General features: G+C 35.2%; 1 protein-coding gene across 1 annotated transcript; it reads right to left on the reverse strand.

Moving 5' to 3' along the window:
- Nucleotides 1–1,293: 1,293 nt before the first annotated feature.
- Nucleotides 1,294–23,431, reverse strand: eya (eya transcriptional coactivator and phosphatase 2). The gene is made up of 13 exons (XM_088235571.1): nt 23,412–23,431; nt 20,344–20,603; nt 19,037–19,214; nt 16,582–16,689; nt 15,895–16,051; nt 14,309–14,471; nt 12,904–12,997; nt 10,824–11,013; nt 10,336–10,425; nt 9,451–9,725; nt 8,407–8,529; nt 7,828–7,949; nt 1,294–5,948 (listed from the first exon to the last, which is right to left on the reverse strand). Exons 1-13 carry the CDS (start codon nt 23,429–23,431, stop codon nt 5,767–5,769), a joined length of 1,962 nt encoding a protein of 653 aa, XP_088091697.1. The 3' UTR covers nt 1,294–5,766.
- Nucleotides 23,432–23,710: the final 279 nt, after the last annotated feature.

A 23,710-nucleotide genomic window follows, 5' to 3' on the forward strand; every position in this document is an offset into this window, starting at 1 on the left:
TCCGTACGTGTCAGCGATTTGTAATTAGTGATTTGGATGTTTTGATACAGGATATGTACAGTTCATCTTCAGTACTGTCTTCCGGGTGATCTTAGGTTAGATGAGAGTGAGCATTCTTTTACAGGGTAAACTTGAAGCTCCACAATAATATGAAGAGCACCTGATAGATTGCTCTCTCTTCCACGCCGACAGCTCCATTTAATCTCTAAAACTCATTACATAAAATATTTTTGAGAAATAATAAATCTTCTTTGTAAATTATTCTTACCTTACAAACTCAGTAAAAAATAAGTCTCATGTAAGTAATCCTCATCGCGTATCTTTAAATAATCTTGACCATAACTCTAAATGTAGTAACTCTATAATCTCAAATCGGGATAATCTTCCAACTGATCATATCATACACTGCAATAATGTTTTTTTTCCGGAGAGATTCTACAATGGAGTGGATAGCAGGGGCGAACCGTGTATAGAAGCGATTATGCGCAGCTTACCATTATATTTGACTAACCATAATAATGTTTTATTGTAACTTTATTTACAGAAAGACAAATAAATAATTAACATTTATTTTAAATCATTTCCACCGTTTGTATTTTTATCCTAATATAAATATAAATTTTAATAAAGCGCGCCCAGCGCCTGCGGTGAGCCAAGAAACTAGCCGATCATTCCAGCTTATTTTTTCATACAAATAAGTACACTATATTTTGAATGTATTAACCCCAGTGCGGGTTTTTTTTCCTATATTAAAATTGCAGATTACACAAATTATTTGAAGATTCTTGATTTGGAAAACAGTATTTCAAACATTGTTTTTTAAGGACTATTTTTCTTTGAGATGGTACTCTTGACATAAAACCATAATTACTTTCATGCGTCATATTGCAGGACATACAGCACTCCACGCGGCTGTTTTTAGCACTATTAATTACTAGAACAATGTGGCTACTTGACATTTCAATTGAATACCTGATATCGACTGAATTCATAGTGATATTTTTTATTTATTTTTAATGAATTATATATTAAAGTAATGGATAAAATATCCATACAATATATCACGAAGTAACATCGTTTGAATTGATTTTATGGATGAGAGTTGTTGAATCACACAGAACCACAGAAAAATATCAATTTATAGTATGTATTACTTGCATTATATTATGTACCTCCTATGTAGGTACAAATATACGATATTTTTTTACAGCTTACCTGTAAATTAAATCACCATTCGCCACTGGTGGATAGGGGAAATCAAAAGGTGAAAGTAAAATAAAAAGAAAAGTGTTATTTTTATTTCATAATTCACCATATTTATGAATCGTATTTTATTTACAAGTGGTTGTTTCATAATAAGACTGTTAAAAAACTCATTTATAAAAGTAAAATACATCAATTAGTATGCGGTAAAATGGATACTCTTCAAGAGAGAAAACACAGTGGTTTATAAAGGGGTAATTTTACTTCATTATAATATTTTATCCTCATACTAATTCACATAGAAAACATTGTACTCGAAGTATCTTATAAAAACTATTAGGGTTTAAATAATAAATCATTGAGCAGAGTATTGTACGTAACTTACAAATATCTCGAGTTACGCAGATTTTTATTTATATAGTTTATTGCCTTTCTGCGAAATGTACCCTGTTTTTAGGGCAAGTTAAAAATATAATAATACAGTATGTAGTAACATTTTGACAAAGCGCAAATATTGCTTAGACTTATTGAAACAATTGAAATAAAAACTTTTCTATTGACTTTGTTGCGAATTTTCGCCACTGGCAAAAATTTCATACCTAAATAATTTATAACCTAAAATTGCTACCTAACCGTAATATTTTTATCATTTCAACATGTACGTTCGTCCACTTAACCAAATTAAATTTAACTACAGCTACAATTTACACCTAATTTTATTAATTTATAGACAATGATAATATAATAATTGCTATGAACAATAAATTGTATATTAAATCTACTCCATATACTGTATTTTATGTTTAAAACTTAATATTAATTTAAAGCGAATCTCTTTTGTTTATGTTGATAAACAATTTGTTCAGAACTAGTTTTTCATTGAAGGACCATATAGAATCCTAAAGGAACCTCTTATCCGCTTAGAAATATGTATGTTTTTACATTAGATAAAATGGTTTCACTGGTATCAAATCTGACTGGAAAAAATACTACGAAAAATGAAAAACTTACAGATAAAAAACAGATCTAATAAAATTAAAGTGCAGTATTCCATTACAGTAATAAATTATTAAAAAATATAACACAATTTCAGTAATGTGTGTTTAATCACTAACTAATAACATGTGCAGAAAATAAATCTAAGTCTTGCATTTAAAATTGTACTCTGAGAAATTAGACTAAATATCTTAAGTGCTCTTTTGACTTTTATACTCATCCATCTTAAAATAAGGTTTGTAATAATATAAAAATTGGAGAGTTAAACTTTTTATTGGGTTTACAATGCTTGTCAAAAAACAGTTAAGATTATATCGACCATAATCTAGGCTCATCATAATGATCAACTCGAGCCCTTAAGGTATGGTTTCTTAAGAAAGCGGTGCTGTTATCCAGCGGCCATGATGCTATAGGCGCAACAAGACTGCCATCATAGAATTATAATAGTCCAGAAAGTGCGTACGCGCATCAAACTGAAGCAAACAAAACTACTATTAATGAGTAGTTTTATGTTTCGGCTATTAGTTACTCTGTAGACGTCATTAGTACGCAACTGCTGATTTAAATTCAATTACGCTGTGTTCTGTCGTTTGTAAGTGCCAAAATACTGTTGGGATTAAAAGGTAATAGGGTGGGATCACATTTCTTCAGCGAATTCACAAATAATATTATTTAAGAATTGGATTATTTTACCGTCTGTCAGATTGTTAAATAAAACAAGTTGGACATTTTGCTAATATTGCCAGGGTAGTTGATTTTTTTACTCGGTTTTCTATTAGTTAACCTTAGAGAATATTAAACACTATTAATTTACTTAATTACTGAATGATTATATTTTTTTTTTTTAAATTTGCCTAATAAAAGTACCTGTAGTCCAGCCAGTAAAATATTTTATGTGGTAAAATATAACATAGCATTACACAAAATTATCTCATATTTGTGTTATGATAATATGTTTCCAAATGTTTTGTAATGGCATACACAAGAGCATTCAAAACAATATACTATCGTTATCTCATGGACGGAGTGAGGCTTGAAAGGGCTTCAACGTCCAGAGATCTCGGGGTGTTGTTTGACGCTCAGTTATCTTTTAATCTTCATATTGTTAATCTATTTAATGAAAATGCTCGGTTTTGTTCTTAAAAATGCCAAGATCTTTTCTAACACTCAGATTATGAGGACATTGTATAATTCCTTGGTAAGAAGTCGTTTAGAGTTTAGTTCCATTATTTGGTCGCCAAATGATTATAATTCTATGACTGCCATCTTAACGGTGAGCAGAGATATCAACTTAAAGTGAGTGGTGCTATTGTCTCGTGAACGTAATCATCTAGTTTTATTAACTTATTTTTACGTAATTGAAATGTGCCGCTGCGGAAAATGTACAATCGAGGCATACATTATGAGAAGGTATATTTGGAATACAAGGAGTCATCGGATGTTGAAAACTATCATTTGGAGGAGAGTGAGATGTTTAAACATCATATTACGCTCTGTGTATATCAAGGTTCAGTGCAAATTTCAACATTTTCATGAATTTATTACAAAATCAATCAAAATTTCGTGATTTTTAATAGTACAAGTCACGTTTGCATTTGCTGTTTTCGTACGGCCGTCAGGCCATCCTTCAAATGACGGCACCACTGTTAGACGTTCCGTTCACAATCAACATCCTATAGGAAACCTATGCTATCGGGTTTGTAGAGGCAATGTTTTAATGACAGCACCGTTCTCTAAGGAAACCATAGCTTAGCTTAATACAGTGTTTTCTAGCAAGTCGTGTGTCCCCAGACACAGGAATCATACTGTTTTGTTTCTCTGTAAAATGAAAATAATTATACTAAAATAATGATCCAAAATGTCGGAATTAAGTGCAACAAATTATTGTTGTGGGGATTACATCATAACTAGTAAATGACAGCAAAAATGCAAATCTTTATAGACGCTATCGATTAATATGACAAGCATTGCATTAAGAAATGTACCAATATAATAATCAATGAATAATGACTGAATTAAGTACGTTTCCACAGGTGAAATGTTAAAATTATTAATGCAAATTATTCTAAATTACATAAAACATACGGATACTGGAAAAAGAGTACGTAATGAGAGTATTGTACGATATTGTTACTAAATATTGCATTTATGAACTGTCCACTTGTGCATATTTCTGTGTAAATACAAATTAAGTAGTATAAAAATGTGCACCCAAATTTAACAGCTTATGTAATAAAAATAAAAACTAACCTCAAATTCTTTACAACGTATTCGGTACTAATGGATGTTTGTATCGAGTTTCGTAACCGATATGTCTATACATGATTTAAATATTTAAAATATTGACCATAGAAAATTAGAAAGATTGAAATCAGATAAATAAGATTCAGTAACTGTTAACAGCATATTAAATGTAATCTTGAATATAGACAAGTACTTGAGAAAAGGTGTCAATTATAATGAGAGTAGAAATACCTACTGTTTTTCACCAAGTATTTTCTATAATACATATTGTACATGGTACCCCAGTGCCGGGAACAGGGTGAACTATGCACTAAAATCAACCTTGGTGAATAAATGTTTGTTGCAGGAGGCAAAATTAGCAGTCCACAATGGAGTCCCGGTCCCGACCCTTTTTATATGGAAGCGAAGTATGGAATTGAAAAAATATGAATGAAAGTAAGCTGAATGCTGTCAAAATGCGATCTCTGTGTGGTCAAACTATGTATGGTTGGTGTTGAGACAACACAAATGTTGAGATCCGTGCATTACGCAAGGCCGAGATAAGCATTATCGACAAAATCAAGAAAGCAGTCACCCAACTTTTATATATATAATTGACAATCGATAAAAATCTATAAGAAAGTGGGAATTTCGAAGCTTTTATTTTTCTACTTTTCCATGGTCATTATTTTTGCATTTAAATAAATTTAATACATCATGAAATAAAAAACGCCAACAGAATAGTTGAATCGGCAACAGTTATAATATTTGTATCAAAACTATATGGATCTACCTACTATACTTTACATAGAGTGAAAATAATTCACAGGGATTTACGGATATGAATATTTGATTACAAATTTGTGTTCTTAAGGATTATTGCACAAAGGATTACACATTTAAAGGATAGATTTCATTTGCCTAAGATAATTTACTATTTACAAGGGAAAAATAATAAAGAACCTATTCTAAGATAGAAATTCAGTGATAGATTTGTGTTCTGACCTCTCAATTTACATCAAAATTAGGTACGTTGAATTGGATCATCATTTTACTCTTGATTTAATCATAATAAGCTTATTTTTGGTATTTGTTTTTTTCTTTCTTTTTAATTGACATTTCAAACATTTGAACTCGTTCGGTAAATGTCTCTTAAAAATCACCAGTCTAAGGAAACAACGTGACAATAGTTTCGAGGTTTAAAAATAGATTAAGTCATCGCGACTATCTACACCCAACCTCTTTAGAAATGAGTGATCTCGCAAATCAGCTTTAATCCTTTTTTGGGAGTCAGTAACGAGGAAAAAACAAGTAAATATTATCACAAATGATTCCGTAAGCACATCATAAGAAGCCCATGTCGAGAGCATTGTACAGGGCGGCCATGTCGGAGTGCCCGGATATTCTCCAGAAAGGATAGTTCTTGGCTTTAGCGGCGGATTCCTCGTCGTTTCCATCTCCCACTACAACGTACGTACAGCGGTCACCGTATTTCTGGCGTATCTTCTCAAAGCAGGTGTCTTTGCCTGTAAGAAAAACACACTATGTAACATGTTTATATTTTCTAACAGGGCAATTTACAAGGAGGTATTGATTTCTCGGAGAGATAAAAAACACCCTCGTTTTTAAGCTAATTAGTTTTCCAGGGAGCAAACGATAAATTATTTTGGATCTTTTGGTAAGAAATCGATCCAAAATCATTTGTCATCTTAGATCTCATGAATGACGGAAGGGGGGTAATTATTGATCGGGTTTCGTCACACCGTGGAATCTCAGGAAATGAAATGGTCGATGAAGTTGTGAAGGGACCATCGCTCAATTGAAGTCCGCCTTTGAATTTCAACATAAAAAATTGCGATCAACTCAGTCAGATCAAAAAAGACAATTTCGTTGGTTGGAATCAGTTTTGGCAAATCTCAAATTCAAACAAGGGAATTTGATACAAAAATTTACAAAATTCCTTTGATCCTCCTTTAACTTTTGAGTATTTTGATATGTCCAGAACATTTTTTGGCAGACTGTTAGAGGATCCTCCTCGTAATTAGATTTTATTTCATATATGAAAATATATTGTTTTACTGTTATAACCACAGAGTAATAATTCTCTAGAGAAGCTCTATTTCATAGAACAAAAGCATTCCAAATTTTTGGTTTGATTTTAGTTAGGTTTTTAGTTTAACAACAAATGTGTAATGGATGGTTTCGGTTTGTGCTCGCAAGTACCTAGCCCCGTTGTATTGCTGCAATCTGTAACTAAGTTATGTAATAATCATAAATAGTTTTTCTCCACATGGGCAACTCTATAAGGTTATTACTCTAAGGTTATAACAGCCCGTTTTTAACTACAATAATTCGGTAGTCAGATGGCAAGAAGGGACCATCTGTTTAAAAAATTTAGGAGAGCTGAAATATAAGAGCTTGTTTAATTATGTTGTATCCCAACTCAACACAGGGCTCTTGGCCTCATCGAGTTAGGGATACGTTATGTAATATAAAATAATAATAATATTTGGCTGGTAAGGTCGCTTTACAATTGTATACTTAAACTTACATTCGAACTAAGCTAAAGTGACATATTATATTTTCTGATTTAAAATTGAGGGTATGATAATCTAAAGAAGTGACATTTTAGTTGGGATCTGAACTGACTAGAACTGTCGATAATTCCGTAAGTTTGAAGGCAATCGGTTCCAGGCAGAGGGGAAGCAACGGCAAAAGCACGATCTACGAATCTAGTGTTTGGAGAGCGCCGGATTTCAACAAGTTTTCCTCTGCCTGAATCAAATGCTGACCTAAGAGTAGATTTTCTTTGACATGTATTTTCCCTAATACAAAGGTCCGATAGGTATCTCGGAGCCATTTCATGAAGGGATTGGAATACTGTCCAGCAAAGCTTGTATTTTATTCTCTCTGGGGTTTTTAACCGGTGCGAATCTCGAAGATGTTGTGAGATGTGAGAATATTTTTTACTCCCGTAATAAGCCTTGCTGCTGCATTGAAAACAGATTGAAGTATCTAAAATATGTCTTTTTTTCTATGTGTATTTACTGAAATATTTACTTAAACTGTTGACAACTGAAAAATCAAAAAATTACTCTGACCATCGATTTGTAGTCGCACCAACCAAAAGAGGTTGTCTCTTTTTAGGTGTGGTATTTCAATTAGTTATTTTTATTTGCACTTTTCGGCATGTATATTTTTTATTTTATCACATTTTAAAAATGTATCTGTTTATAAAACATTTTCAATAATTGTTTGAAATATGTTTGAAGTAAATGCCATACTGGTATACTATGATTGTGTTAAAGAAAACTACAAAAATAGATGATTTTACATTCATATTCATGATATACATTGAAAGAATGTAATGAGTTAGAGCAGAATTATGATTTAGTTTTCACTTACCAGTTTTAGTGGCGGAATAAATGTTCTCCACATTAAAAACTCCCCCGAGTCCAAAGAGCAACACTTTAGCGACTGCGGGAACCAGTTGAGTTGTCGTCACCAGGACGTTGACACAATTTTCCCTAGAAAATATCAAAAACATTTGTATCATAAAAAAATATATGAATCCATTAAAACCGTTCAAGAAAGCATCAATTTTTGGCGTGAAAGTACTTAAATTTAACCATCTGGAACACTGCCCCCCATAATTAATAAGTTACAACAGTGCTACTAAAAGTGAACTTACGTTTATTGATAAATACATTATTATTGCAAAACAAGCTGGGATATTTATTAAAGCGATTTTCACATAAATGGCTCTATTAATTATAATGAATAATATAATTATAATAATAGTAATATCATTTTATTCCGTAAATTAGGCTGTAACCACTATTTAAAAAAATACTTAGATCAGAAATTCAATCCAGTGACTGTGGAGATATTAGATTAGTAACTTAATGTCCTACTGACAAAACCTAGGAGCTTTAGGGACTTTATTAATCATAGCATCAGATATTAATCAGAGCCGGTGATTACCTGGAGTTAATGAGGTTGAGACATTTGCTGGAGAGGGTAAGCCAGTTGTCGGTGGCGGCCTCGATCTCCGCACGGAGCTGCAGCCACTGGTCTCTCTTCGCAGGGCCCAGTAGGCCTCCCACGCTGCGACACAAAACATATTACAGATCTTGCGAATGAACTAGCGCACATAATGTTGGAAAAAGAATACTGATGAATGATACCGGATTTGTGCGACTAAGAAATTGTTATCAAAATTAATATTATTATGGTCATGGATATATGTACTCAGTTAAATAATTAAATTTAATAAGGGAATTTTACAGCTACACAACACATCACAAAGATACTGGACATTAGATTTTTTTTTAAAAGAGTCATTGACACATTTCTGGTCATGCGGCTACAAAAGTAGTTCATAGAAGAATGCTCGGACGAGTTTTTTCTATGAACAAATTTGAATTATTTAATTCCAAAAACAAGTACGACGTTTGCTCAGAGGTATTTCAGTTTTGTGGCCCCAAGAGTGTTTAATGTCCTGGATGAACATATCAAGTTCTCCAAAATGAAAGCCATTTTCAGAAAGAGTGTCCAAGTCTGGATTTTGTCAAAGGAAAGAGACCATTGCAGGAGACTGCTGCGAGATATCGCATAGATTTATATACTATTAAGCGCGTTGTCCAGATGTCCTTTGAAATAATGTAATAATATTTAATTTTTATTTTTGCTATTATGTAATGATGTACGTGCTTCAACTTTCCATAGTGTTGTATCCCAACTCAACACAGGGCCCTTGGCCTCATGGAGTTTGGGATACGTTATTATTTTACTTTTTTTGTAATGTGTATGTATTTGTGTGAATAAATAAAAAATATAAAAATACTAGAGCCATGATTTTCTTGTGGCCCGAGAAAGACAAGGCATGACCAAATTCAACAAACGTTTAAAGAGGGACATGTCAAAAGTCGGAATAATCATTTTGCATGCACGAGAAGATGTATGAATGTAAAGGAAGAGAGGTATGTATGCAGGGACAGAATGATGTGGCTGAAAAGTAAGACTAACCTGTTTCTATAATTGTTATAAATCTCCTTGATCCTTCTATACCGGAAGGCGAGTTTCCTCATCCAGTCTACGCCGCCGCGCACCCCCTGGGCAGGGCACAGCGCCCCCGGGCCGGCGGGCCCCCCTAGCGGAGGCCCTCCCGGGCCGCCGAGCGGCACGCCCCCCTGGGGCTGCAGGCACGCAGCGGAGAAGCCGTCCCCTTGGAAATTGTAGGTGCTGAGGTCTTGTCCATTGTCGTCCGCAGATACGGCGTCCACGTGCTCTTGGTCACACTCCTATAAAATAGAAATGTTAATTGACATTATCATCATCTTCTTATCTGCACCGAGTGGTGTATAGGGAACTGCATTGGCGCTCCAATTGCAGTGTATCTAGATCGTTTTTGTTACATGGAAGGTAAGGTGATCAGGCTTACGTTTCAGATGCCAGTCCCGGAAGTATTTATTTATTAAAAGCCCAGAAGGCTCTTACAATATGCAGTTGAAATTTAGATAAAGTATATAATTATAGCAAGTTATATAGCATATTATCATAATTATTACATTAAATTTAATATGTAATTAATTGTAAATATCAGTATAGCCTCGATATTTCAAATATTTTTGAATATAGGTGCAAGACGTAGATTAAAAATTTTACGCTATTTCTAGAATAAATAGTAATCTTTCAACGCTTTAAAAAAAAAACAAATAAAATAAGATTGTGGGAGAAATAATGCTTGGAAAGAATAAAAAAGCTTTAAATGGGATTATCTCGGAACTTGTAAAGGTGATCGAAGACATTCTTCTTTTTAAATTCCAGGACCTGGCTAAAAAACGGAGCGTAAAACAAGACAGCTGGTCATTTATAACTGATAGCTAATATTACATATTCTTTGAAACTAACCTCAATATCATTGAAGAAGAAATGTGTGTCAGCTAAACTGAAGATCAGTTCTTCCATTCGAAAACCTAATTGGATAAATTGTTGTGCGTCCTGAAATGAAGAATTACATTTTAATTGTTAATATTTCATATATTATTTCATATTTCTGTTTGTATTACAACAAGCATGAACACAGAAAGTCGCACCTTTTTAAAAATTTAAAATGAAAGTAAATTATTCATATCTTTAAAATCTTCATTTGTGATGAGATTTAGATTGCAAAGTTTGAACACAGGAACTCAAAATATAAACTTAACAGTGCGTAAATTAGCCACTTAAGTCAGCCAATGACAGGTCATGAGACCTGTAAATGCCTAAACTTCCATACACCCTTCTCAAAAATCTTTTCATGTTGCAATAAAATTAAACTAGTTTAATATTAAATAAATAAATACTGTTAGTTAATCTGCATCTAACTATTATGGTATCATCCTGACAGTCCATCTTACCTTATTGTACCTGGCCGCGAAGCCACCGGTGAGCAGCGTGTGGAAGATGATGATGGTCTCGTCCAGGTCCCAGACGAACACACGCTCCGTGGGGGGCTCGGCGGGCGCACCCCCGGGCGCTCCGGGGGACCCCGTCGCCTGGCGCCGCCCCCTGCCTCGGCCCTGCTTGCCAGTCGTTTGTTGCCCTTCACTGCAAACAAAACACACATTTATTTAACAAAAACGTCCTCATTTATATATCCATGTATTCATCTCACTCTGGAAACTGTACGAAAGATGATGGTGATGCAGCACTCAATTCTTCAACTTCTCCGGCGACTGTAAAGTCCTATACTACTAGACCAGTCAGTCGACCACATCCACTTCCAGGTTGTCGGGGAAGTTGGAACTGGAGCTGGAGTAGGTAGCTGCTTTGCTCGCTGACTTCTAAGCCACGGACTTTTCAGCTAGAGGTCTTTTGTCTTTGCCCTCCTTTACGGCTCCTCTCAATACATCTCTACCCTTGGTGAGATTTTTCCAATGATCAGCGTCAATGCGAGAATTGTGCAAAGTTTAGAATTGTGAATCGAGCGATAAATTATAAATAAACTATTTGACTACTGAGAAAACCGTGTTATTAATTAAGAGCCCCCATACTATAGATAAAGATCTACCTACCTAAATAATAGCGTAATTCAAAACCATCTCTAAATCTTGCTTAAACAGATTTTAATTACACTACTTAACACCGCAAACTTAGTATTCGCCATTGAGTTACTGAACCATAATTAGAAATATCACAATTCTTTTTTCAAAGTTTTTCGCAAATATCTCAGTGACTCCTTCAATGGAGATTTCCAAGTTTGCTTCTAATACTCTCAAATATTAATTTCATGTCACCAATATCGGTAATCGAACCCGAGACCTCCTGCATGGTAGGCGAATGTGCTGACCACGAGACACAAATCATATGTTACCTTCCGGTAAGATGATCAGTTTAACACTTCAAGGCTGGTATTCCAAACGCTCTTGTGCCCGTATTATCTCGTATATTTACATACAAAATACACGAGAAAAACTGTTTTCTAAGTAGTTCAGAATAGCACCCCAGGTGCCAGTAAAAGGACCTTGAGCCATGATAGGCGAATGCGTCAACCATCCCACTACGAGGCGGACTTATTTACGCTATATTTCCTTCCTCGGGATATTTACCTGAATAGCTATCGAGTGGAAAACACTCATCCAGGATTTCACTCACAGAACTGTATTCTATATCCACCCGGATATGGATATCGTAAACTTGTGTTTTACAATATGTTTCTTTTTTGGGTGATACCGTGTGTGTTGGACTTGTTCCGATGTTTTGGCTAACATTGCAGGAGCCATCTTCAGGGTAAATTGAGTGTTTGTAGAAAAAAAGTATGCGTTTAAGTACTAGTAATTTGTACGGTGTCGCAGTCGGCAGTAAGCACATTTCTATTAGTTTTTGTAGTATGTAGTGCTGGGATCCATGGTGAGTTTAATTTAAGCCCGTCGTCTTAGTTTATGTTATTTGGATGTCTGTGTATTTCAATTGCCTCTTTTTATTCGTGCGCTGTAATTACTGGGTTTATGTAAAATTTTCGGTTCGAAGGCGAAAAAATGTACGGTGTCTAGTGTTCCGCTATTGCGGATTTGTCAGGGTGCCCAAGTTTACACGCTCTCTTGTGTTCGTCAATCATTTTCTTTGCTGTGCGCCCTGTTTGTCCTATGTACACTTTATCACATCCTTAGAAACTTAGTTTATAAACGGCTTCCGTTTCCAGGGGAATCTTATCTTTTGAGTTGAATAAAAGAAACATATTGATAACAGTAACCGTAAAAAAGATAAGATTACCAATGAGGAGAAAAACAGAATCTCAAAACTCACTGTACAAGGGATTGAAGCTGTACAATGAGTTACAACCCACTCTACCCTACACCGCTCACCCTACGTGTAGACACTACACTACACACTACCGGAGGCACAAAGTGCTACTTGACTACCGACGCTCCGAGCCAAGGACCTTTATACCATGACTATTTCAAATAACACCTATGAGCATTGTAATGCCGAACTCACCCGGAGCCTCCACTGCAGCGCCGGCTTGATTCACTCTTTACCGGAGATAGTGGACTGGTTTCTCCCATCGACAGGAGACCGGAGGAAGGGGATTCTAGAAACAATTATACACCATCAACATATGCACACGATTACTATAATAAAATCGTATTAAAAGTACTACGCGTTCTCAAAACTTACACAAACGCATTTACACTTATTGATAAACGATAAAGATACACCAAAAGAATCCTAACTGACCTAATATTACTTTATAAAGTGATCAATACATTAATTGACTTTATAGATTTGCTGGAGTTGGTGTGTTTCCGTGTACCTGGTCGACATACCCGCCACAGATCTCCTCTTTGTTCTGCAAGTTCTAGGACAAACTATCACATGCACTCGCCTATCCCTAGGCTCCACAGATATGGCAATCAGTATGAGGACAAGGCTGATATATTTGGTTCTGGACTTGATAGTTATAAAACGAGTCTGATTCCTTTTTTTCTCTGGCAATATGATTCTTAAACTTTTCTTTAAATTAAAAAAAAAATGTTTTCATTTTTTGGTTTTTCATATTTATGTATTTATTTCGTTAATATTTTCGGTTGCTTATGTGTATTTACTTGTTACTATTGCTAGAATCATGCAATTTTATAATTTTTTGTCATGTATTCTTTTTTCATATTTACGTTTAATATATGTTAAAGGCAATTTATGCCGTTTAAGTCAAAATAAAATAATAAATGTGCCATCTGTATCGTTTATCAATAAGTGTGTCTACATATTTTCACCAGTATAATTTGTACTGTACATTTTAATTATACTGTATTAATTGTTATTATAATTAACACGAAATATTGAATAAAAAACATGCTTGTTTAAAAATAAATAAATATATGACAATTTCTTTAAAGATTGTTTTTTTTTTCGCTCCAAACCAAAAGAGATTTTTAAAAACATTTAATATAATATCAAGATTTTTAAAATCAATATTCTACACATTAAAAATGTTTTTGTGTAAGTTTTGCGAAAGCGCTAGCACTAGATAATCGACTTATAATACATGATTTGATTAAATAAAAATATATATTTATGAACTAGTGTTTTTAATACATAGCTTAATACATATATATCGAATACATATTATTATATTTTTTATATTAAGAATCGCAGCGAAATTCAGACGAACGCAGAAGCATCCTGTAAATATTTTATTACCTTATTATTAGCAACTAACAAAGCAATAATTGTCTATGTCACGCTAATAAGCGCGTCTGAGCGCGAGAGAGACAGATATTATTTTGATAATGCGTATGCCGTGCGATGTCACACCATGAGCTTATTCACAGATACTACACAATGCGTTTGTGTAAGTATTGCGAACGCGCCAGCTTTAAAAAATCCACCAGTCTGTTCTTACCTGGCAGCGCCGTGGTGAGGTGGTAGGCCGCGCTGCCCGCGGAGCTGGGCGGGCTGAGGGCGTAGGGCGGGTAGGGTTGATAGTAGGGGGCGTAGCCCGCGCCCCCGCCGCCCGGGGACACGCCCTCTGAGTACGCACTCGCCATCCCGTAATTACAGTAGTCCTTAAACCAAAATATTAGCTTGGGTTAGTTTAGGCGATAAAGGCATTTATTTACTCAGGTATGTTGCAATTATCAAAGTCAGCCATACTATATTTAATTTTTATTGAATAACATCATTTATTATAAACACGTAGTATAAGTCCTTAAAATAAAGCTTGGTTAAAACGACAGTTGTCAGCAAAAGTTAGGACATAACTTTGTAGTGACGTCTAAGGAGTGATTTATATTGACACACGAAAAATCATTCGTATCTGGCGTGTTCATTTATTTTTTTAATACAATGCTTGACATAATCAACATAGTTATTTCAAATCAGTTTTAAAACTAAAATAAACCTAATTATTAACGACGTTCTTACAAGGTTACATCATTTTGCAAAAATGTTAAATATGAGACAAATTGATCAATGTAAATCGCTCGAATAAAAAAATAATTCATTTGATGTTGTTCATGAAAAGTATAAATGACTTATTTTTTTATGAATAATTGTCTTAAATACACTATAATATGCTTGTTTTTGCGTTTTTATGTCAATTTTCGGAAACAGAGTTTCATGTTTGCATGAAAAAAATGATAAAATCTATTTGATCGGTACATAATCAGTGATCAGTAATTTCTCATCAATATTGACATTAGTTTGGCAGCTGTCATTTTAATCATGCTAAATTTTAAGGACTATAGGTATTGTGACGTAACCAGGAAGGACCCAAACTTTCGAACTTGCCCTGACCTACTAGGACATCTCTACTGTGAATCAGGAAGAGTTTCACAGATTATCATCGTTTCCCCATTCACACTCAGTGGTGCATAGAGCACCGCATTGGTGTTATAGGTTACAGGTGCCAGACCATGAACAATGATTTTTATTTTTTATTTTATAAATTTTATATTTGATTATTATTATAAACCCCGAGGGCTTTCACATGATTGATTTCATTAAAATTCAAGCGTTTCATGTTTTAAGTCAATATGTACCTAGGTCCAATAAATATGAAGGTAGGTAGGTACTTAATAAATAGTTTTTTGATGTCGTATTATGCATACAACACTTTAATAATAATACACTTAAAGTGTAGGTAGGTAAATATAATTCAAAGTGATTTTACAGCATCCGAATACCTAATGATTTTATCTTCGTATTTTTTTTTATCTAAAAACGAAACATATCAAATTCTCCATACTTGTTTCCAAGCCGGCGTAGTCTGACGATTGGAAATCAATGCTGAGAAAATAGAAAGCATTGAAATATTTCAAATTAATTTGAAAAAATATTTTCTTGAGAAATTTTGATAAAAAAATGTAATGTTATTAAAAGTTTATATTCGTTCTTAAAATATTACGAACTAACTTAATAAAGAATAAATAAAAAGTATTTAATCAAAGTCTAAAAGCGAATTAAACATAGTAATATTTCAGCAGTCACCTGGTGCATTGTGGTACCCGTGAAGGTGGATTGGAAGGGGGAGGAGTAGGCGGCGGGGTAGGGGGGGCAGTAGCCCCCCGCGCCGCTCGCGCCCCCCGCGCCGCCGGCTGACCCGCCGCCGTACGCGGCGTACGACGGCGCCGCCTTGCACGACGGCCTGCGGAAAAACAAACATATTAATAACCAAATCATTATTTCTCTGTACCTACCCAATTTAAATGATTTGATATGCTCTGGAACTCTGTTTAACACGATTCGGAAATAACACGTTCCATTTTTTTTTTGTAAAACCCTACGCGTTATCCATTCGGGTTGGTTCGGAGTCACTCGGAAATACGTCTCCAGTTCGGGGCGTTTCGCCACAAAATCGCCTCTGAGTAGCGCCTGCTAACGTCACTCAACATCAACATTCCGGGTTTTTTGCCCCATCACAGCCCAGGAGGTCAAATTACAGTGGTTAATTGCAGCATAGAACACCCAAGCTCGAAAGAAGTAACATTTAATTTTTGTGTTCTCCCCGGGAATCGAACCCGGAACCTTCCGTGGATGAGTCAAGCATGAAACCCACTAAACCACATATTAGCTACGCCATAAGTGTCCTATAACAGAATTAGGTGTGTTTCGCTTATTGCTGGGGTGGATACGGCGTCGGGTATATGATGACGGTCAGCTTAGTTGGACAGTTACCTGGAAGGCGCGGCGCTGGAGTAGGCGGAGTAGGGCGACTGTCCGTAGAAGGGGGCCGCGCTGGCGCCGCCCATGTGGTAGGCGGGTCCGGGCGTGTACTGCTGCATGCTGGAAGGGAGACGCGTGAGGTTAGTCACCTTATCTACAGTCAACTTAAGAAGAGACTTCTGACGTTTGCACGCTCGTGAAGTTCTGTAAATATTGACAGTGAAGTGTAGGAAACAAATGCCGTACTTTATTGTTGAGTCGCCGCAATAGTGACGTACCACCAGAAAACTTCACTATCGATTGACAATATTGAATTTATATTAAATTATATCTTTTGTGCGTGTTTATTTTAGGGAGTTCGCAATACAATTAATTAAAATTAATCAACGATAGTTTTGACGTAAAACTATTACGCATTAAGCTATTTAGTCATAAAATCTGTTTCTATTTACCCCATCTGACGGAAAATTATTCAAAATCAGAAATTCAATTATATTGATATTAAAAACATATCTTAAACTTCCTTTAAAAATGAAATTTCCAATAATAATTCAAGTTATGATGTTGCGCCTTGAATCCGCAGCCTATATTATGCAGGTTATATGTGCAGTACACTGTATGGTCAACTATATTTGTAGATATTATACATTATAATGTGCAACTGTGTGACCAATATTCAAAAGTTGATATATTGTTAATAATATGTATTACATTTACATTGTTAGTAATATTATAAGTTGTGTATGGTGAATTATTTTGACAAAAACAATTTGTCCGCGCTTTTTTTTTAATTGATCGCACTGTAGACTCGTCCTGCAACTGCAATTTTACCACCATTTTCTATAATTACGATTATGTTTAGTTTCTTTTCGTCACAATAGATCTTCACAGGTCGCAGTGACGTCAGGAGCTTGCATAGCACTGACCTTCACCTCTATAAATATAAATAATAAAAACGCCACTACATTGCGAGAAATATGGCGTTTTAACGACCCGCACTCGCCGGGGTCGCGATTAACAGGGGTTACCTGTACATGAAAAGTTTCATAAACCTTAGTGCCAATGCAGTGTCATATGCACCATTAGGTGTAAAAAAAGCATGATGATATGAGGCTATTAGAAGCACACTTAGGAATCTCCACCAAAAACGGAAAATTCGTTATTGATTCCAAAATAAACTTTACAGGGTGTTCATTAAACCCTGTCACATCCGAAACCACGATGATCAGTATGAGCAAGAAGACATTGGAACATAAAAATATTTTTTTAGAACGAATAATATTTTTTTTTGAATATCAAAAAAAGCAAATGGTTGCTTACTTCTGCAGGGGAGAAACGAGGAGGGGGGAGTCTTATACTGCGCCGCGCTCCCCTCACTTCTCCCCTGCAGAATTGAATATTGTATTTTTTAAAATTTTATTTTAATATTCTAATATGTCTTTTTTCCCGTACTGATTATCGTGGTTTCGGATGTGACAGGGTTTAAAGAACCCTGTATATAAAAACCTTTCTACAAACCTAAGTGTAGGTATTTAAAAACCGTCTGTAAATTTTGCAAACAGATTTTGCACAGATTTCAACTATATACTTGACACCGCAAACTTAGCATTCTCCATTGAGTTAGTGAAGCATACCTAGTTAGAAATCTCACAATTCTTTTTAAAAAGTTTTTTGAAAATATCTGAGTAACTCCTTCAATGGAGATTTAAACGTTTTGCTTCTGATACCCTCATATCTGTACCTCAAACGACAAACCACGAGAGTCACATTGAACGAAATATCAAGGAGAAAAGATTTTGTGATGGTGCAATTTCCAAAACAACCTAACTTTTAAACCAAATGCCAACAAAAAAATCGTTTAAAAAAATAGATAATTTGTACCTACAAAGAACTGTCAATGTCAAATAAAGTTTTTCAAAATATTATAATAGTACACATTAAAGTATGTATACATTCTAAGTATGTCCAAACGTTTGCAGACAGGCTGGATTACCTCTCAAGGGAGTTATTTAAGGTAAATCTAAATTTGTTGTAACAGAAAGGAAAAACATTTTTGAGAAGGGAATATGGAAATCTAAGCCTAGTCATAAGCTCTGTAAACGCCTAGACTTCCATATTTTCTTCTCATAAATGTTTTCCCTCTCTGTTGCGACAAATTTAGACATATTAAAATAGTTTATTTGAAACTAGGTACCTACTGACGTTATTAGCATTAAAACAAAGTGAACTTCAGATTCTTATTTCAACTTAAAAAAGCATTTTTACGTTAGCTTTTCTATTGCGATAATTTCTGCATTATAAACTCCAAAACGAAAAAAAAGTGGACTCTTGTGTTTTATCCCCTAAGGTTTAATTCATAAATAAATAAATAAAAACTGTATTCAAAGTTCAATATTAATTAATCGGTCATTACAAATTTCTAAATTCCATTTCAACTCGCCCCGCGGAGGGGCAGAGGGGTGCTCACCTGTGGTAGTAGTTGTAGGAGGGCGGCGCCTCGAGGGCCGCCAGCGCGTCCTCGTGCGCGGGCGCGCCCCCCGGGCCCGCCCCGCCCGCGCCGGCCCCGCCCCCGCCCAGGTACAGCCCGCCGGCGCCGCCCTCCTCGCCCGCCCCCGGGCTGCGCACCTCGCTCTTCACCCCGCCTCCTGCAATGACGAAGGTGGACGTGTATACATAACAGATATCGATTGCGGGAAGCGAGATTCATTAACGCTATAAATATATAGGTATTTGTTTTTCCATTTTAACATTTTAACTCTATGCGTATCTCTATTAAGCTTAACAAATTACAACAGAGATGGATAACATTTTAGAGAAGGGATACGGATGTATAGGCATTTACAGGGCTTATGACCTGTCGTTGTATTTTATTTAATACTTATTTTTCCCCGTTTTAAAAAAAATCCCTCTGAACGTAACTTTTCTAGAACAGTCTTAAAGAGTTTATATACTTAGTATTTTATTTTTTATTTATAATTTATTTATTTTTTTGCACCACAACAGACCAGGAGGCCCAATTACAGTGCTGAATTACATCACAGAACACCCAGGCTTGAGAAAAATCACATTATTTTTTTGTGTTCTCACCGGGAATCGAACCCGGAACCTTCCATGTGTGAGTCAAGCATCTTGACCACTACACCACGGAGGCCGCCTTTTGCTTAATGTTACGACTTTACAGCACCGTCTCTAGAGGAATCCCTCCGAACATAACGTTTCTAGACCAGTCTAAGAGTGAATATAGTATGTATTTTGCTTAATAAATGTAACGGCTTGAATTAGTTTTTTTTTTTTTTTTCCAATAATGTTTTTTCCTATATGATTTTTTTACTGCCATCTATAACATTGAATTTCGTGACTTCGCCTTTTTTCTTAAACAGGAGTCTGATTTTTAAGTTTTCTTAAATATGATTGTATTATGATCATGTTCGAGTTAATTTTGATTAATTTCATTCCAAAATTTGTTTTTAAAATAAATATATTTTCAAAAATTAGTATTGTATAATATTCTTTACCTGTGGTAAGTATTTTAAATTTATTTTACATCGACTTACCCTTACGTATCAATTTTTATTTTAAATGTTTTTAAGGCTTTGTTTTATATTATAGTTAAATTGTTTAAATTTTCAAAAAAAATGATAAAAATAATTTGCTGTTACAGTAGTAATTGTGTGGTTCAATCCTTGTAAAAAATATCGTGCGAATCCGTATCAACAAATCTTCTAGTTCTTCCCCAAATTGAAATTATACGGATAAAAAGTGAGTAATGCTTACCAGACGAGTCATTCATCAACCAAGCCACCGCAGCGGACGCCGTCACGGAGGAGCACAGTCCCTCGGGGGACAGCTGGGGGCAGGGCTGCTGCGGGCAGGGCTGCGGGCAGGGGCCCCCCTCGCACGCGAAGGGGCCGGGGCTGCCGAGCAGGCCGGACAGCGGCGAGGGCGGGTACAGGGCCAGCGGCGGCAGGGCCTCCAGGAGGCAGCCCGCGTAGGGCGAGGGGCTGCTGCAGCAGGACGGCTCTCCGGAGGATAGTCTGCAACGGGAGAGGACACCGTGTTAAATATCAGCCGTGTTGGACGCGCATCTCGACACACGCAAAAATTTTATGGTTTTTAAATCTAACTCTTTAAAAGGTAGGTATTATAAATTATTTTCTAACAATCTAAAAATTTATCTTAAAAATAATGCTTCACAAAAATCGCACTTTTCCCTCTTTCCAATTGTTCCAAGAAGCTTAAATTTCGGAAATAAGAAAAATATATAGTTTTCAATGTTTAAAATATATATTTAAGAACCAAAATGTATTTCCAAGTAATTCAAAAAGATCAAGCCAAAGAAGGAATCGTGTGCTAGAAATACCACATTGTAAAATGAGGCTAGCGCAGAGACATGCATATTTAATGGGCCCAAAATTTTTGTTATTATTTTTTTACTGATAATATTTCATTAATTCCAAACTTTAAAAATTTTCCTTTTTTAAAAAAACACGTACTATCGTGGATTCAAACTAAAGATATCAACTCTTTTTTTTTATGATATACTCGTATTTTGTTGCCCTTTGATAATAAGGAATATTGTCATGTTTTTCTTTATATTTTTTATTTCCTTTTTTAGTTACTATAAAAAAAAATACCATGTGATCTTTTACAGAATATTTTATTTTCTCTTTCTTATGTTACACAAAAATATTATAACTGTCTATTTGTTATAGAAGCAAAAATTCATCAACATTTTCTTGTATACCCACGAACAGGCCATGCCTTTGTGGGATTTTTTGTTTACTATTTCTACTATTAATATGTATTTCATTGCTTTGTTATTATCTTTTATTTTTTTAATACTCTGTTTTACCTCTTATGTATATTGTAAAAAAAAACAAAAAAAAACAAAAAAATATAAATAAAAAAAAATATTTAAAAAAAAGTAGGTACTATGAAAAAAATATTTACTAAAAAAATCCCGAAAAAACTTGAAAACCGATCCGGTCCGAAAATTTAAAAAAAAAACAATTAAAAAATCATAACTCGAAAACTACGCAAAACTGCGAAAAATACATGGGGGTGATTCGGATACACCTCAATATTAGGCACCTACATTTTACTTTTGAACGTCAGTTTTTCGGCCACCCTGTATATTGTTTATTAGTTAACTCTTAAAAGACTGTGATAAATAATCCCTTTGCGCGCGGTGATGTAACATCGTGTTACCACGAGTAAAAGACGGAATAATTTAAAGTTAAAAAATTGAAAAAAAAAAACATGGAGACATACTGTTTGATAATCCCTTTTCCATTATTTGTGCAAATAAACATATAATTTAGCCCTGTTATAGTCAAATAAATTAATAATCATAAATACGCCGCTCAGATTACGCGCGTGCGTTTCCCATTACTGTTATCAACCGGCTGAAATCTGAATCTATTTTACACTTTACTTACTTTTTTTTGTCTCTTTCACACTAACACCTGCCATAGAACAGCGTTTCTGTCTTCCTTGTGATGAGTTCTATCTGATACATATTATGAGCTCTTTCTTATACATATGTGTTGCTAAATTAGCGGACACTCTTTTTTCGCGTAGCGAGGATAAATATTTTTTTGTATTAACATTCAGCATAGTTGTACAAAATTCACTTTCCAAATCCGGTGTGAAAATGTCCATTTGAAGATTACAAAAAATACGAATTCATCATTTTAAAAAATAAGAGAGATATATCAAGTCTTGTGTCCTATGTCGACTAGTGTGACATCACAGCCACACAAGAGTTAAGGTAAAATGTTGTTCATATTTTCTTCATACAACTATCTAAAAATAAGTACATTACATTTTATCAAAAAATAATAGATAATAATTATCAATTCGTTCTGGGCGTTGAATCCAACACTACATACTGGCTTTAAACACCATCGTAAAATCGTTTGATAGCATAAAACGACAATTTTGTAATGTTAACCTTCGCGAACGTGAAGGTACCTACATAAATAAAAGTGTATTTATTGAGAGGACCCAACTTTCTATACCAGGTAGGTCACCTACCCTCCCCTCTCCGTATGCAATAAAACACACATCCAACAGACCATAAATTACTGCGGAATATTAAAGCGGGATAAAACATGGAATAAAATAAATCGGCCCATATATTTATATTCAGGCCCCGGTTCCGTACGCCTGTGTGGCCACGGTATAAAAATATCTCGCCGTGGCGAACATTAATTCCTCGGGTGACACCACTGACAATCGACCCGGTGTTGCCCGGTGTTAAAATGTCATCTGTCATTTGTTTTACTGCAATTTATAGCGAATTACGATGCGCAGATTAAAATATTCCTTTATTTTGTTTGTTTGCACTTTTAAACATGCAATATTCGTACACGTATTCAATTCTTACTTTCTTTCAGAGGAATAGGATATAGAATAGGTAACAGTCGAAGGCGGTGTCCTCAGTGTGTGCCCATAAAACCATCACGCCATTTCCCCGTAAGGGTAGGCAGAGAAGATAGAACGCCACATCACTCTATCTTTAGGTACATACCGATCTTGCTTCCTCTACAATCATACATCTTTTCATGCACGCGCGCCGAATATTCCGACTTTTAATATGTCCATCTTCAAGTATTGGTTGGATTCGGTAATGCCATGTCCTTCTCGGTCTTCCTCTATTTCTGCATCCGTCAACATTCGCATCATAAATATTTTTAGCCGTTCTTTCGCTGTCCATTCGCTCTACGTGTCCAAACCAACGCTAATCTCCTTTCTTGATTTTGTCGATAGTGCTTATCTCAGCCTTAGATAATGTATGGATCTCAACATTTGTAAACCTATCGTAGATAGTTTTACCTCACATTTGCTTGAGAGATCGCATTCCGACGGCATTCAGCCTAATTTCATCCCCGTTTTTCCAAGTCCATACTTTGCTCCCATACATTAAAATCGGGACCGGGACTCCACCGTGAACTGCTAATTTTGCCTCTTGCGACAGACATTTATTTGCCAAGGTTGATTTAAGTTCACCGTTCACTCTGTTTTCGGCACTCACCCTCCTTTCAATATCTTTCTGTCGTTCCATCCCTAGTAAACATACTTCCCAGATACATAAGTTCCTCTACCTGTTTCAGTATTACCCCATTCACAGTGATTTCAC

Source organism: Micrasema longulum, unplaced genomic scaffold (genome assembly GCF_059751315.1).
Source record: "Micrasema longulum isolate JH-2025_06_02 unplaced genomic scaffold, ASM5975131v1 h1tg001402l, whole genome shotgun sequence".
Taxonomy (NCBI): domain Eukaryota; kingdom Metazoa; phylum Arthropoda; class Insecta; order Trichoptera; family Brachycentridae; genus Micrasema; species Micrasema longulum.

Bases quoted from the DNA above. Each gene is read 5' to 3' on its own strand.
- eya (XM_088235571.1), bottom strand. From the start codon at position 23,431: ATGCGATCTCTCAAGCAAAT. The intron at 14,472-15,894 runs GTGACTGCTGAA...TTTTGGTTTAAG, and splicing joins CGGGTACCACAATGCACCAG to GACTACTGTAATTACGGGAT. The intron at 8,530-9,450 runs GTTAGTCTTACT...TTTGTGTCGCAG, and splicing joins TATAACAATTATAGAAACAG to CGTGGGAGGCCTACTGGGCC.